This window comes from Hippichthys cyanospilos, chromosome 13 (genome assembly GCF_059441005.1).
Source record: "Hippichthys cyanospilos isolate Australia breed blue-spotted pipefish chromosome 13, RoL_Hcya_1.0, whole genome shotgun sequence".
Classification (NCBI taxonomy): Eukaryota; Metazoa; Chordata; class Actinopteri; order Syngnathiformes; family Syngnathidae; genus Hippichthys; species Hippichthys cyanospilos.
In genome coordinates this window covers 4,798,179-4,815,423 of record NC_142381.1, presented here as the reverse complement: position 1 = coordinate 4,815,423, position 17,245 = coordinate 4,798,179, and the positions used below count along the sequence as shown (strand labels likewise).

Sequence of the window (17,245 nt, the reverse complement as noted above, 5' to 3'; positions counted from 1 at the left end):
CTTAAGGTACGGCAATCTTTAACTCACCAATAATAAGTATTTACAGTGCTTCACTTTTTCCACATTTATTCATGTTACTATATTATTCCAATCAGTATTAAATTAAATCTCACTTTAAAATTCTGCACTCAATACCAAATTATGGCTGTAAAAAAAGTTCTCTTTTGGCATTGTATGCATTTATTACAAATAAAAAACTAATAAATCACATTCACATAGTATTATATAAGGTGTTGATCATGAGCCAGCAATCAAACAACCTCGAGGCTTTTTTGAAGATGATGCCACAAGCTTAGCACACCTATCTTTAGGCAGTTCTGCCCATCCGGCTTTGCAGTAACTCTCAAGCTCCATCAGGTTAGATTGGAGATGTCTGCACATGTCCATTTTCAGGTCTCTCTAAAGCCTGCTGAAAAATGAACTTGAGCCCCAACCGGAGGTCAACAGCAGGAGCAGGTTTTCATCCAACATATATCTATATATGTGTATATCTAAAACTAACTCCAATTAATCTGTGGAAACATCTCAAGAATGATCAGTGGGAAAATGATGCACCTGAGCTCAACTTTGAGTTTCATGGAAAAGGCTGTAAATGTTTGTGTGCATATGATTTCTTAGTTGTATATTTTCAAAAATTCAAAACATTTCATTCTCATAATGGGGTATTGCGTGAAGAATTTTGAGTTGAACGATTAATAGAATTTAGGCTTGGTCTGTATGATGACTGTGGAAAAAGTGAAGGCCTGACAATGTGGATGCACTGTAGCACAAACTGCATTTCGACATTGTCTCAGTGAAAAGGCCGTCAAATCGCAAACATTCAAGAAAATACATTTTTCAGGGATAAATGTCAATATATAGGGTTATTGAAAAATACATATTCATTCATGTGTTAAAATGATTGAACAAATTATCTTGTGGATATTCCATAATCTATAGCAATTAAATATGTTCTTGCATTCTTTTCAGATGGACTGTTTTGTTTGAAATATGAAAACCTACCAAAATGGCTGGATAGCTGACTTAACTGAAACAGGGCCAATTCTTCGAGTTTGTGTCTTCCTTTCAGTCTGCCACCGTCACTTTAACAAAGAGTGTCCAAAATCCGCAGTGACACAAGCTGGTCATGGCTTTCAAATGTCAAACAAAATTTTCTATCTGGAAGAAAAAAAAAAAAAAACAATACCATGAATGTAATGACCGTGCATCATGGAACACACACAGACAAAAAAAAGTGATTACATTTTTTAACAAAGTTACTTGTGAATCACCTTTTAATGTGGCCCTGACTTCTTTCTGGTGAGCAATCGTTAAAGAAAAACGTATTTTGCAAACGTACTTTGCCTGTGACTGTTGGTGGGTGAAACAGCTGGAGTGAAAGTGGATGAGCTTTAAGCCTCTTATTTCCACCACGAAAAGAGACGGTCAGTATTCCGTTTTAACGCTAACGGATCACTAACATTGATCGATGTCAACGGAGAAGCTATGTGATACGTTCATATATTATGCGTTGATCATGAATTAATGAAGTCGCCTTGTTTGCGAAGCCTGTCCTTAATGGTGTCTTCGACCCGGTGCTTTGCGGTGGATAGGGGAAATCCTTTACTGAGTTGCGTCACAAATACGTCAATAAACTCATTCACTGACCAGTTACCACAGTAGCCGCCATATTCGCAGCTATGGCGGGGTAACGGTGTCGTTGCAGAGCGCATGGTACCATCACTGACATCAAATACCCACGCACTGGCATCCAACTCCCACCCTTATAGTGGTCCGCGGTCAGCCAAGCAGTTTCCCCCCGAGCGACCGAGCTGAGCAGCCGGGATTTTACACTGGGGGGAATATGTACTTTGGAGCGGGGGTCTAGGTGGACTACGATGCCTTAGATTTAGAGTGGAATCCAGTCACAAATGGAGATAAACAACGTTAGTAGTGAGGTGGGTTCGTATGTTTTTTACTTGCTCGGGATTGTTTGGGTTTTGTCGCCGAGTTGTGGTGTCTTACCCTGGTTAAAGGTTATGTTCAATTCGCGTCACGGATCTGCACCGCATCGCGATGCATGCTAGCACGCTAGCTAACGCTAACAGCTGGTTACATGTTTATTTTTTTTGTTGCACTGCCTGGACCTAGCGCTTTCAAAAGTGCCCCATACGCCCCCCGACACCGTGCATTTTGAGAGAATATCAAACTCGTTGCTTGATATCGCGGTGCTCCCTTGTTCCGCATGTTGTCATTTATACTTCTCACAGGAGTTTGCTGCTTTGCTAGCTTAGCGCACGAAGCATTAGCATGTAGTTAGTATGCCAGGTGACAGCTTGCTATCGTGTTACTTTTTCTTCTCAATTATCGATTAAACAGTCCCGATTCTCTTTTGCGTGTCGATCAGTCAGTCATTTCAGAGATAACGCACAGTTAATTGCAAGGTTGCACAACTGAAAAAAGTGATGCTGTTGCATCTTAACTTTCCAGTGTCAAATTTACGTCATATTTTACGCCGTCCTCTGACGTATGCTGTTCATTGTTAACGGAATTAACTAAGTAGATGTCAATAAGACCTTACGTGGCGCACTTTAAACCAGTTTCAAGCAATTTGGAAATTGTAATCCGACGGATAAAAAGAAGCGCAGTCATGTGCGGCTAACCAGTCATAACAGCAGAAAGAAGTCGGTGGTAGTTGTCAGTTGACCCCAGGTTCTCAATGATGGAAGTCGCGACCTATTTTATAGAAATTGGGAGCAAAGTTAAGCATTTTTCTGTGTTTAAAGTCTACTCTGAAATATAGGTGAAGTGTATTACATTTTTAAAAGTAGTTTAAAAAAAGTTTGATATTCTGCCAAAAGCATATTGGTAATGATGACGTCAATACAGCAAAGGCTGAGCTGCACTGTCCTTGTTTGCAGAGTAGCTGGTTACCAGAGAACAAGTGTGTAACATTTCCCGATTGTTACCTAATTTTGTGCGTTTTACATGAGGAACTTACTATGCTTCAGTACAGTTATGAAAAAAATAACAATGCAGCTACATGGTTTAGTAGCTGTCTGCGAACTGCCTAAAATGGGTCCTGACCCATCAGTTGAGAATCATCTAAGTCTTGTCTCTCGGGTTCTTTTGTCCAAAAAGCATTTCTCTATGTAGTCTGTAGATCTCAGTATGTGACAATGTCAAATGTGGTATAAATGAATACACATTAAGTGTAGCTATCTCACAAATGATGCTGTGATCTAATGTACTTTGGATGAGGCACATTGACAGATGACCGAAGGAAACATCTAGATTAGCCACTTCAATCGGTGTAGCCTTTTAATCCTTTTTGTATCAGTTTTCAACCGTGGAAGACGTTCAAACAAATATGCTCAAAATCATTTTCAAAATGATAAATTGCATGTTCAAGAATGGCAGAAAAAAGGCCTGCCATGCTGCTAGTGTAGGCTGCACTCGTTACAAGCTGTGATGAACCACAGCAGAGGTGGGAGTGAAGATGCATGTGTGAATGCTGTCCTGGCATTAGCTGTAGCCAGCATGTCACACTACAGACCTCACAGATGCTACAAAACTTGCATTTTGATGTCGCTGAGTTGTATCTTGCTTTGCAGTTCTTTCATCCCTTAGCTTTTAAGACTAATGCTCTTAACAGTTTTTTGTCGAACAATCCTATTGGAAAGTGATTTGTTGGCCTCTGTTCTGTGGATGTGAGTGAGTGTATGTCGGTGGCTCCACCCACTGAGTGGGCTTGCGTAGTGCTATGACTCATCCCTTCTCTTCAGAGGCTTGATGGAATTCAACACACACAAACACACCAGACTGAATACATCATGCAGTAAGCTTTACTTCATAAGTGAAAGCTGCAAACCTCTGCAGGACTGGACTGTTAAATCGTCAATTTGCATTTGCATACTTACAGTATGTTTTACGTGCATTTGACATGGCCCTTCAGTTATTAGCTTTGCATTCATTTTTATTTGTCTGAGATAAACAGAACAGTTTTCTGTTGCTATTAATAAACTCAATGCTATTATCATGTATCAGAGGGAGATGATAAAGAGACTGCGAAATTCAGACACTGTTTTTGCTTTGGTTCATAATTACAGATTACAATACGATAGGCACAGGAGCTATGCTGCTGCATAGGATGAGCACTTTTCAAATATGAATTCCATACTGTTTGTCAACAAACAACTATATGTAGGTGAAAATGCCCTGTTATTGCATGTGACTCACCGTTTTCATCTGTTGATTTGTTCATCATTCACGTGGGCGTGCAGAAGCTGCAGCCTTGTTCCGTTGAAAGCTCTCACGCACAAGCTTTCCTCGAGTCTTGCTTTTTCCGACTCCCGTGTATGATGTAATTTGTTTTTGTGGCTGCAGGTCAATGGACATCAGATCATGGATGAACCTATGGAGGAGGGAGAGTGTTATACGCACTGTGTAAGTAAGGTCTAGAGCTCAACGTATGTAGACTTGTATATTTGCACTGGGTCTTGCTCACTTGTTCCTGCATGTGCAGGATGACGGGACGTACAAGGAGATTCCTATAACTCACCACGTGAAAGAGGGCTGTGAGAAAGCAGACCCATCACAGTTTGAACTCCTCAAGGTCCTGGGTCAGGGCTCTTTTGGCAAGGTGAGAACACAGCATATCTAATTGATCTCTCTCTGTTTATCATCCTAAAATGCTGATCTTTCAACAGGTATTTCTGGTCAGAAAAATCGTGGGTCCAGATGCTAGTCAGTTATATGCAATGAAAGTTCTAAAAAAGGCGTCATTGAAAGGTAAGGTGACTTTTCACAAAACCACAGCACAAAGATTGTGTCTTTTGTTCAGTGTTAATTTGACTCGGTCACGGCACTCCTGTGTTCTTCATCAGTCAGGGACAGAGTTCGCACCAAGATGGAGAGAGATATCTTAGTGGAGGTCAATCATCCCTTCATAGTGAAATTGCACTACGGTAAGGAAATGAGGAATAAAAATGTATCATACTTTTCACACGTTTGCCTTTGATAAAATAATGTTTAGTATATTTATCTAATCTCTCCGTCCATTTGTTTTCTATAGTTATTATTATCATTAGTGTTGCGTGTTAGGCTGCAATTAACAATTATTTAAAATATCGAATAATCTTTCCCTTTTTGGTTAATTGATAAATTGGATTGAAAAATGTTTTTACAGTATGAATGGGGGGCAGGACGTTCTGTGAACTGGACTATACAGGAAATAAATAAACAGAACATCGGCAAAAACGTTCATCTTTATCTTCCAAAGTAAAAGCAAAAGTCTTATTTTTGTTGAACACAGAGATAATGAGTCTGCTTTCATGGAGTGCTACAGAAATCAGAGAATATTTCTGAGAATTTACTCATGAAAAGATGTGGACAAAAAAAAATTATGGTAACCCCTAGAAAAAATGAAAAATTATTTTGACCAAAGTGTGTCCTCTGCTTAGCATCACAGATGTCTTAATTTTTTTTAAACCAGGCTTAATTGCAGGGTGTCAAGTACACACTGTGCTGTTTGATGGCCTGCTGTTCCAGAGTTTGTCTCCGGAGATTAGGAAGAAAATGATAAAGTATGTTAAGGGTTTATTGAATAATTATGGTATTTGAAATTTGGCCATAAAATTATCTCCCACCAGCAAGATGTTCCTATGGCTACAGTTTCAAGGGTAACTCCAAGGTCAAGGTACAACTGCTCCCACCATCCGGCATTTGAGCCAAAGTAGATGTCATCAGAAGACAAATAGGACATTCTTGTTGAAAAATAAGAAGAAAGGCTATGTTGAGAAATAACGAAGAGCATCCTCATGCTTAGGTTAATGTGTTATTAGTTAAGCATATCTAAATCAATAGGTAAATAGTTTGCTTGTGATTTATACTGCTTTCTTGCTTCTGCAGCCTTTCAGACAGAAGGGAAACTGTATTTAATACTGGACTTTCTCAGGGGAGGAGATGTATTCACTCGCTTATCCAAAGAGGTAAGCATATGTCCCGTTGCTCTACATCTTACAACATACATTGCACTCTAAGCCATGCTGACTGATTTAAACATTCTTTTTTTTTCATTGTTTGAAAACAAATGAATATGCTTGTCATATTAATGGTTAAGATGAAAGTCAGACGTGACACGTGCATTAATTCATCAGTGTTTAAATGATACAAGCATAGCACTACAAAGTCATGGAAACACACTCCTTTAAGGGGTTTTCGCTTTGGAATTCATGTGGTTGTTCTCCTAATAGAGCTTTTGTGAAAAGGATCTTTCAGAAACAAAGTAAATGCTGCCAGCAATGTCAAATCAACAGCATGCAGAATTGAGATACCGTTTTGAAAAGTTCCGTCTGTTAAAATAATACTCTTACCCCCTCACTGTTTGTAGTCACTGACATCTTTTTGTCACTGAATTGTGTTCATCTGAGTTCAGAGAGTAAATCTGTCTAGTTCTTAACAGGTTATGTTTACAGAGGAAGATGTGAAATTCTACCTTGCAGAGCTGGCCCTGGCCCTTGACCACCTGCACAACTTGGGCATAGTTTACAGAGATCTCAAGCCAGAGAAGTATGACACCTCACCTACACCGTTGAACTTTTACCCCCCAACCTACTAACACTAACAACCCCCTTAGTCCACCAAGATTTAAGCTGTGTTTTTTTTTGCCTCATAAGCTTAAGCCCCAAATGTGAATGTATGATTTTCACAAAACCCTTGCTTTTTGCTTAAACTGATGTTTAATCATTAAAGGGCCCCTAAAGTGGAAATGGTTCATTTCTCACTAACAATCATGGAATAGAATAAAACAAAATAGAATACAATGCCTTTATGATCATTGTACAGCAGGTATAGTACAACATAATTGGAAGTGCTTCTCTGATAGGTGGAATAAATATGAACAGTAAATAGTATTTGATAAAAGGAATAAAATCATTATTGTTATTTTCAGTGTTTCTTGCACCCTACGTACCGCCCATACAGACTTATTATATACATGCCAATGTTCAACTTATTTTAGGGGCCCTTTAACATGTTTCTGTTCTAATAATATTGTTAAGTTTTCATCAAAGAGAATGTACTCCTTTTTCCCCCAGTATCTTACTTGATGAAGCTGGACATGTAAAGTTAACAGGTATGTCTTTACGCTCTGTGGCAATTCAATGGAGCATGTTCACTGGATTTTATTTTCACAGAGCTTGATATTTTAAATGCAAATGTTCAAAATGCAATGTGTGTATTTTTTTTTTTTTAACTATTTAAATAAACCTTCTAAAATTATCTTTGACGCTCATCAAAGGAACCAGTCATAACTTGTACACTTTTATCTGGGGACTGTCATGTTTTTGTTTGTCCAGATGAGACATAATCGGATGTCATTGTGTACAGACTTTGGCCTGAGCAAAGAGTCAGTGGATGCTGATAAGAAGGCTTATTCTTTCTGTGGTACGGTGGAGTATATGGCCCCTGAGGTGGTCAACAGGAGAGGACACACACAAAGTGCTGACTGGTGGTCGCTGGGTGTATTAATGGTAAGCGTGTTCTCAATACTTGAACATTAGCTCATGCTCTTTAACACGGCAAGGTTTGCCAGACCTTAAGAGTTTGAAACGAAGTTGACGATGCTGACCAAGTTTTTGTCATAGCATCCACATATCCACAATAAGTGGTAAAGAATTGATCAAAATGCACTTCGCCAAAAAGAAAACAAAATCAGTGTCTACTTGCTGATTAATTTGACTCATCAAATTTTTGTATATTTATGGTATTACTTTTGCTTTCTTATACGTTTGCAGTTTGAGATGCTAACGGGGACGTTACCATTCCAAGGGAAAGACCGCAATGAAACCATGAACATGATTCTCAAGTGAGTTAGAAACTACTCTTCTGCTACTGGTTAAGTAGAATTAAAAATGATAACATGACAATCTTGGCAAACCAGCTGCCCCTTTGCAATGGATAAAAAGAAATAGATGGATTTTTCTGCTCAATTCATATTCCACAAACGCAGCTATTCAATCTAATGCTAATGTTTGAAAACAACCTTCAAAATCATTTTTCCCCAAATCACAACCCTTTTGTGCTGAAAACGCTGTGATGCTAATTTAGATTTTGATTAGATTGTGCAGTTATATTTTTTTGTATATTTGATCAAATAATAGCAAGGTAGTGCAATTTTAATTGGTTTTGATAAGTAGCTGTTCTTTACTAACCCAGTGAGGAGGGAAAGGGTGAGGGCCTTCATTGAATAATGGCACTATGGTACGGTACATATTTTTTTCCCCATTCTTTTTTTTCCCCCTTTAGAGCAAAGTTAGGAATGCCTCAGTTCCTTAGCTTGGAAGCTCAGAGTTTGCTGAGGATGCTGTTTAAACGTAACCCAACAAACAGACTAGGTGAGTACGATTCTATTCTATGCCCTAAGGAAGAATGTCATATTTTCAAACAGCTTCGCAGTATTCACATCTACAGTACTTGTCAGGAGCAGAATAGCGCTGAAAGAACAACATGTGAAAGCGTTGATACTTTTTTAAAAAGTACAAGTCGATTGTGCCAGCTTGACTGAAGTGATGTGATCTGTGTCTTAAGGGGCCGGACCCGACGGCGTGGAGGAGATCAAACGCCACGCTTTCTTCTCCACCATCGATTGGAATGTAGGCCCACATGCACACGCGCAGACAATCATCTCTCATTTCCCGTGTACACACAGAAACACACATGTAACTCCAGCGCCCATTGAAGATTCACACTTCTCAAACGTTCAGCTTAGCCATGAATTTTGCTTGTGCCAGCACTGTATGTGTTTATCTGGGCGGATGGCCAGTTCTGGCTGTGTGTGCACTAATAGCTCGGCGTGAGTGTTCATCAGCCAGCAGGCCACTATTGGCCGGAGACCATTGTAGAGGAATAGGAGGGGGTTGAATAAAATGGGATATTGGCCTTTCGTTCATATATGAGTTGTGTCAGAATGGTTCCAGGACTTGTGCCACGAATTATATAAGTTAAACTCAAACTACATGATTTCCCCTTCTGTGTGGGCCAGCACTTTTTTCCCCAGTCATCGCATGGGTACAGGAGCACATTGCAGGGTTATGTGGAAAGATTTATCTCCAAAGTAAGTAAAAGTGGTTCAGTGGTAGAGTCATGGTCCGCTAACTGAGAGGATGTGGGTTCGATCCCCCCAAACATTGTGATCATGTTGAAGCTTCCTCGAGCAAGACACTGAGTCCCCAGTTTCTACTGGTGCTGTGTGTCATCAGTAGGTAACTGAATTGTCAGTGTGAAGCACTTTGACTACCCACATTTAAAAAAAGCACCATATAAGAGTGGGCCATTTACCAAATATTTTCGGTCTTTTTCATAAGCCCTTTAATAAATTAGTACAGTGTACATGCTCTATAACCTGTTTGAAAGGAGGTTTTTTTTGGGAAATGATATTGTTGTTATAGTGTATATACTGTTTGTGTTTTATTTTTTATATCACTTGTTTCAAGGCACTATTGAACTTTTGTTTAATTTCATTTAAAAAGAAGATAAAGTCTTAAATATTCAAATTAACGAGATTAAATAAAATGGCATTAATTTATTAATCAGTTGTGTTACGCTCTACTTCTGGAAAATAATCAACATGTATGAGTGAGGGGGTATGAGAAAAAGATTAAAAAAAAAAAAAGTTTGGGAACAACATTAGATTCTTGGGGGATTACATCAAAGGGGAAAATCTGCAGTTCCGGTTTAAAATATCTTTAATGATACCTGGCCTGGAATTTTTCTGGCGGACATGTCGGGTTCACAGTGAGTTGATGATATTGTTATTTGCATGAGTGCAGACGTGCACTCAGGAGTCAGTCACCCCAACATAATTGCCTGCCTATTCCAAAATCTCTTACGCGAAACAAATACCGAATGAATAACATCCACTGAGCCTCTCACAATATGCCTAGCTAATTGTGAGCAGTGTATAGTCCCGCATTCCAAGGAGTCAGTGATACCTGTCTTGGAACCTTTCTGACGGACATACTGTATTTTTATACATTCCAGACAGCCTATAGGAGGGTTTGATCCCTAATAGCTAAAATGTTAAATTGCGGCCTTCCTCAGAAACTGTATAGAAGAGAGCTACAACCCCCATTCAAACCGGCGGCAGGTAAACCAGACGACACGTTCTGTTTTGACCCAGAGTTCACTGCAAAAACACCTAAAGGTAAATATGCGCGTGCACTCACACTCAGCGCAGATTTGTTTGCTTGAAAACCATCCCGCTGTTTTCGTAGCAGTCACTACATAATTTATTGGCTGTTTGTATATTTGTGGTCTTGTATTATGCAGCATGTTTGTTTGTTTAGACTCCCCAGGTATCCCTCCCAGTGCAAATGCCCACCAGCTCTTCAAAGGTTTCAGTTTTGTTGCTCCAACGCCGATGGATGAAAACAAGAGTTCCCCACTCCTTAGTATACTCCCAATAGTTCAGGTAAACTTACTCATTGTCATCCCCATTTGCATGTACAACCCACTTGTACATGCAAATGGGGGGAGGGGGGGGGGGGGGGGTTCTGTTGGTGTCACAAGGACTCATGCGCAAACATGCAACAACTATATCACACGATACGTTCTAATCAACTTTCCTTTTGTTTTCCTTCTTCCTTTCAGATGCATGCGGGTTCCAAGTTCCTGGATCTATACGAGCTGCAGGAAGACATAGGAGTGGGCTCCTACTCCATATGTAAACGCTGTGTTCACAGAGTTTCTGCCATGGACTATGCTGTGAAGGTGACCTATCACTAACATTGAAACTACTTAAATATCTTAAATAGTAAAAGATATGCGCTCCTCGGTTATAAGGAGATGCACTGCAATTCTTAAACAGAATGGTACAATTTTGGTGTTTGCAACATAGGACTTTAAACATTATGGCCAGAATTTGGAATGGTCATTACAGTGAAGATGAATAGCTAGCATGGCGTTCCTAAGCACTACATTTTACTTTATATTTACTAATTCTGTAATTGTAAGGCAACTGAATAGCAATTGCATAAGTGGTTTCATGTGTTTTTCCTTATGCTATCTAGTCTTCCAATATTGCTGTCCATCCACATTTATTTCATATCACTCGATTGCATTAACTTTTTCAGTGCCATGGACGAGAATTTTCAGCATGTCAAATACTTAGGTTGTGTGCCAGTGACAAGAATTCTTAGCCACTGCCATTCTTTTTTTAATGAATGGATAGATGACACTCGTGGCCAGCGCTCCTCTTAATATTATGCCAATTGAACACAGTTGTAATGTATTTATGTACATACACAAACTGTTATTTTGCCATTAAAATGCATGTTCACTGTTTTTGTTTATATTTTATTTAAAGGAAGGACTGTTGAAATTTTTCAGAAAAAAAAGCTTTCTACAAAAAAGCTTTTTGTGTCGGTCACTGCTGTGCAGAAAACGCATCTTCACCAAAAAGCTACTTTCCTCCTTTTTATCCAATATAGCTAGCTTGGTGTCACAATTTTCAAACGGTGATTACTAAATAACGGAAGAGGGTAGAATCATTCTTTTTCTAGGTAAAGAATTGAATCCAGTCTTTCATATGATACCATCAATGTCTATATAGTCATACAAGATTCTGTGTGCTTTGAAAAATGCGTAAAAATGGTTGAAATCAGCTGTCACTCCTCTTCAGATAATGCATGGCACGTTCATGTCTTTTACTCAAGAATATGCACCACTATTCAGTTTTGTTTTGTACTGCGTGAGCAGCTACCCAGCAGAGGGCAGCAAGGCTGTATTCATCACTTCTACAGTACAGCAACTCTGAACGATGAGGAAAACCAGCCATAGCATGCAAACCACTGGATTGTTTTCTATCTCACAGATTATCGACAAAAGCAAGAGAGACCCTTCTGAGGAAATTGAAATCCTGATGAGATACGGCCAACATCCTAACATCATTACTCTCAAGGATGTCAGTACACTATTTGTTTTCCTGGCATTTCATCTTGCTGAGGATTTTTCATACTTAGCCAAACTTGCTGACAAGAGAATCGCTGTTGTTGATTATGGCAGGTGTACGACGAGGGCAGGTATGTTTACCTGGTGACGGAGCTAATGAAGGGAGGAGAGCTGCTAGACAAGATCCTTAGGCAGAAGTTTTTCTCTGAGCGAGAGGCTAGTGCTGTGCTTTACACCATCGCTAAGACCGTCGACTACCTCCACTGTCAAGGGGTGACCAAACATACGCGCATACATGGAACAAGCATGTCAGAAGTTGAACAGTAATCCAACTTTTTCCCCAATCATTTCAGGTAGTGCATCGAGACCTGAAGCCCAGCAACATTCTGTACATGGACGACTCTGGGAATCCAGATTCAATCCGGATATGCGACTTCGGATTTGCAAAGCAGCTTCGAGGCGGCAACGGCCTGCTCCTCACACCCTGCTATACCGCCAACTTTGTGGCACCAGAGGTGAGTCAGAAATCACTGGGTAACACTTGAGCTTTTTACATTGTAGTCTATGTTGTAGTGTATGATTGTGAGGATAAGCGGCTTATAGTAAATGGATGGATGGACATAATACATGAATATACATAGCTTCAGAAATCTGAGAATATTTAAGAGTACACAGGTAGAAATTCTGAGAATGTGGACAATTTGAAATTAAAGCTTCAAAATTACTGATCAATTAATATAAACAATTATTAATTGGACAATTGATTCATTCTTGATTTTTTTGATGAATCATTTCAACAATAGGGTAAATATTTTCACCTGTGAAGCCCCTTGAGACTGTACAAATGAATGTGATTTGATTTATGATGATGTCACAAATGTATAACTGTGCGACTTCCATTTTTGACTGTGTTTAGGTACTAATGCGGCAAGGTTATGATGCCGCCTGTGATATTTGGAGTCTTGGAGTTCTATTATACACAATGTTAGCTGGGTAAGTCCAAAACAGGAGACTGGTTCCTTCGGAACATGCTATTTTTTTTAAATATAGATTTGAAAACGTTCTTAATGCGGTATTGATCTTTTTGTCAGGTATACGCCATTTGCAAATGGGCCAAATGACACACCAGAGGAGATTCTTCTTCGAATAGGCTCGGGAAAGTTTTCTTTAACAGGTGGTAACTGGGATACTGTGTCAGACACCTCAAAGGTAAAATGGTCTAGCTAAATGACATCTGCATTTGTAAATGTATCACTGTAATTTAAGCGACTTGTTCAAATATGGAATAAATGTCTTATCAGAAAGTTACTACTTAAAGAAATGTCTATGTATGTACAGTATTTGTTGTTTGTTAATATACTGTCAATTCTGGACTACAAAACGCACCCTGCAGCCCCAACAACTAATTATGGCCCGCCAAACTCATACAGTATATTGGCCGCTTCATACTAATATTCTACATGTTGTGAAATGGGATATTTGCAAAGAAGGAGCTCTCACAGATGGATTTTTATAAGTTTTCTTTACCATAAACACCATTAGACACTTTTTTTCCCTCCCTGAATAACACCGAATGCAGCTAATAGTTACATAGCATAGCACAGCAGCCCGGAACCTTTAACACACCCTCGTTGTGACACGAGGCAACTTGGCTGACAAGCTTAGATTGGGATCACGCTGCAGAGATGGCTCTATTTTTATTCCCAATGCTCATTAAATTCAACAGAAGCCGCGTACTTTCGCTCCCAATGCTATTTTTGCTCCCAAGCGCCCTCGACATAGCCGCATACCGCTTCCCTGTAACGGTGTTTGTCTCTCTCCCGCTTGCTCTCTCCTCCCTCATGTGTGCAACAAATAGTTGATGAATATTTAGTATGAAGGCCGACTCTGACAGTTCCATTGGTCCAGTGTGACCTGTATGATGTTTCATTGGTCATATCTAAAATCCTATTGTAGGAGCACATTACCTTTCCACATCTACGTTGGTGGCTTGATGTTATGATGCGTTGCAGGACCTCCTGTCCCACATGCTCCACGTGGATCCTCACCAGCGATACACAGCGGAGCAGGTTTTAAAGCATTCCTGGATTTCTTGTAGAGATGCACTGCCACATTTCCAGCTTACACGCCATGACGCACCACACCTCGTCAAGGTGAGAACATCCCTCTGCCAACTCTGTAACAGGCAAGCGATCCTAGGGGTGGATAGTTCATTGGTGCCAAGGGTGACTGAAATGGTGATAATTAAATCCATCTAGCTCTGGCTTAAACACTTCAACACGCGCATTCAAATACTGTCTTAGAGAGCGTTTGGTTCCTCTGAATTTAAGTTCATCTTGAAATTTCACCTGTAAGTCCAACATCCCAAACTTTTTGTGAGTAGTAAAATTTACTGCTAATATCTTCTCCGTCTTCCCTATAGGGAGCCATGGCTGCCACTTATTCAGCGCTGAGCCAGAAGACAAGCCAGCCCGTGCTAGAACCTGTGGCCGCATCCAGTTTAGCCCAGCGACGTAGCATGAAGAAACTCACCTCAACAGACATGTAGAACCACACACGAATAAACGGGGAGCCTGTGCTACCATTTTGACCTCACTCATACAGCCCCAAGTCTTGGCCAGTTAAAGCTAGCGTCTCCCTTTTTAACGTATTTATTTGACAAAACCAAGTCATACGCACACGCATTTGGCCATTCGATGAGCTTCCTACGCGAAGACATCGGCTGAAAAGTGAGACTCGAAACTTACAGTATATCTGTTACTGCTGGGGAGACAGACTTGTACTTATTTCCACAGCTTTCATATGCACTTGCCCTCCTCGCCTTTCATTCTTTCTTCTCCTGGGAAGAAACGCACCAGCTGATGTTCTCCTTCACTGTGATTGGCTGATAAGATGCTGCTTCGATAAACTGTGCTCACCCCCGCCTCCCACTGCTCTTCATCTACGTTCTGTCATCCCCTGGCCTCAGTTCTCCCCTTCCTCGATTGTGTTTGCCTTCTTCTTTTCTCCACAGTATGGCGTAAAAGGTTTATGTGTGAGGTTGCTGGCAACATGATGTTGACGGAGGGACAGACACAAATTGTTTGCTTACTCAAAGCCTACAACAAACAAAATGCTTCTTTTTTGACATACTGCTAAATCTTAAAGATCAAAATCATCCTCTAGCATTTTTCGGCAGTATAAATGCATGTGTGGACAGATGCTGTATTTCCTTAACCTTTGATTCATGTTTGTGATGCTAACAATGTGTCTAAAGGGGTTAAAAACGGCTGCAGATGGACAAAATGTCTTGAATGTGAAACTGTGTGGTGACAATATCAGAAGTTCTAAATTGCACATATACATATTACTTGCTAATTTATTTGGTACGCCTGGATTAAACATGCAGTGGCCTATGCTAGTGGCTTTACCTGCATCTGTTTCAGAGGTGGTGACTTTTTCACGCTCAATCAACTACTTTTTTACGAATGGTGGAAAAAATATCAGCACCAGATTCCACTAAAGAAACCTCTGAATTTTAAAGTTAAAAAAAAAAAAAAAAATCAAATGATCATCATAGTTAATATTTATTGACCTTTGTTTGGTCTGTGTGTACCTTGTACATTTGCAAATGATTGTATCCATTGTATGTTAATATATACAGTGAAGATTCTGAAGATGAAGAGCATGTGTGGGAGCTGTAGGGAATTCTCTGTGGGGGATGAAATGCACCCCATCAAACCAGAGAGGCTGAATTAAAAAAAATAAAATAAAAATTCCATAGATATCTCTTTAAAAGACATTGTGGAAATTGTATGATATTGTATTTATTTCATTTGATTTTTAAGATTATATTTTTCTTTCAAGTTCTGTATATATTGACATTAAAGATCATTATTGACATGCATTCAGAGTGGCCTCACCTTTTTGTATTGCAAATGGAAAGTTTTTCATTTGGTACTCTTGGATTTTTCCTACATCCCTAAAACATCTACTGTATACGTTCGTTGAAGACTCACAGTTGTAATAGGTGTGATTTTGAGAGTTGATGGTCGTTAGTGAGAGTGCACGACTTTCGAGCAGCCAATGAGTGTACCCAACATCTACTCAGTCAGCTGAGGAATGCTGGAGCTCTCAAACAAATAAAGATCTGCCATTTGCAGTCGTTCCCTCAAGAGACGCAAAGAGGTAAAGGCACCACTAGGTGGTAACACTGTTTAGTACATGAGTGGCACATTTTACTACGAGGAGCCATCAGGGACATTTAGTAGGCCTTTTTTAGGACTATATTTCGCTATAACCCTAAAAGGCACTCTTACAGAACAAATTATTTGAATGTCTGCATGGGACCAACTCCCGGACCAAACTTTATGAAAAATTATATCAGTTTAAGAGATCTTCATTATTAATTCAATTTCTCAATTTTTAATCCGTACCGTGTTAAAAAATTGTGCCCACGAATTAATGAGAGTTTTTGGTAAAATGTGTAAACAACGAAAATTTCAGGAATTTGTAGTTTCACGTATAGTTATTTAGTATTTTGTTGCAGAGAGTTTTGTTATGTGTAATGAGTCTCAGCAGTGTGCAAGGGGTAATCCTCAACCATGTTCGTGACAATCTCTCATATTCTACTCCAGTATGTTTCTGAAAAAAAATTCCCCTGATCTTTTGTCTGACCAGCTCTTGTGTTTGTGTGACAGCAGAGGATCTGGTCTGGAAAGCAGATGGATAGAGGCAAGAGGAAATGCTACCATCATTACACACACAAACACACACACACACACACACACTTGCCTATGGACCAGCTGTTGTCTCGCTCTCTGTGGCCGTCCGAGTTGACTCCCGTGTCCCCCCCGCCTCTCTCTCCTGGATAATACATCTGCAGCCTGGGAGCTGAGAGGTAAACAGTGAGGCTAATTGCTTTGACATGCTGCTCTTTGTTTTGGCCTCCTGGTGCTAATCGAGCACTCTGCTAATAAGTCTGCCTGGCAAGGATGCATAACTGTCCAGGCTGGGAGGAAGTAAAAAGGGACAGGGATGTGTCAATCCGTCTCCACGATCTTGTGTTGCGGCTCACATTTGTATACGTCAACCGCATTCCCCACAGTGCAGCTGTGGCCGCATTCAGGTGTGAATCTATTTATCCTCATTAACAAGAATCTCCCCAAAGTCAGCCAATTAGCACGCTGCTCCAAATGAAGCCATTAGCTGTCACATGAGGTAGATGCAGTACTCGTCATTGGTCCGCTGTGAGTGTGTGAGCTTCGGATGCGTTCACTCTCGCTGCTAATAAAAGCAAGAGAATTAATGGGGCGAGCGTGTGTGATAATGAGTTAAT

The 17,245-nt window shown here is 40.0% G+C and overlaps 1 protein-coding gene across 1 annotated transcript; it reads left to right on the top strand.

The window, feature by feature from the left end:
- The first annotated feature begins 1,675 nt into the window (after window positions 1-1,675).
- rps6kal (ribosomal protein S6 kinase a, like) lies at window positions 1,676-15,814 on the top strand. Its single transcript, XM_088431225.1, has 22 exons — window positions 1,676-1,937; window positions 4,366-4,425; window positions 4,505-4,621; window positions 4,689-4,770; window positions 4,866-4,946; window positions 5,890-5,969; window positions 6,443-6,549; window positions 7,077-7,114; window positions 7,369-7,511; window positions 7,776-7,846; window positions 8,287-8,375; window positions 8,569-8,633; window positions 10,081-10,183; window positions 10,326-10,450; window positions 10,630-10,749; window positions 11,852-11,941; window positions 12,043-12,201; window positions 12,282-12,443; window positions 12,845-12,921; window positions 13,020-13,137; window positions 13,941-14,081; window positions 14,351-15,814. Exons 1-22 carry the CDS (start codon window positions 1,911-1,913, stop codon window positions 14,474-14,476), a joined length of 2,181 nt encoding a protein of 726 aa, XP_088287351.1. The 5' UTR covers window positions 1,676-1,910; the 3' UTR covers window positions 14,477-15,814.
- Window positions 15,815-17,245: the final 1,431 nt, after the last annotated feature.

Excerpts from the sequence above, each read along its gene's own strand:
- rps6kal (XM_088431225.1), top strand. The coding sequence starts at position 1,911 with ATGGAGATAAACAACGTTAGTAGTGAG. Across the intron at positions 4,622-4,688 it reads GTCAGGGCTCTTTTGGCAAG|GTATTTCTGGTCAGAAAAAT; the intron begins GTGAGAACACAG and ends ATCTTTCAACAG. Across the intron at positions 10,750-11,851 it reads CCATGGACTATGCTGTGAAG|ATTATCGACAAAAGCAAGAG; the intron begins GTGACCTATCAC and ends TCTATCTCACAG.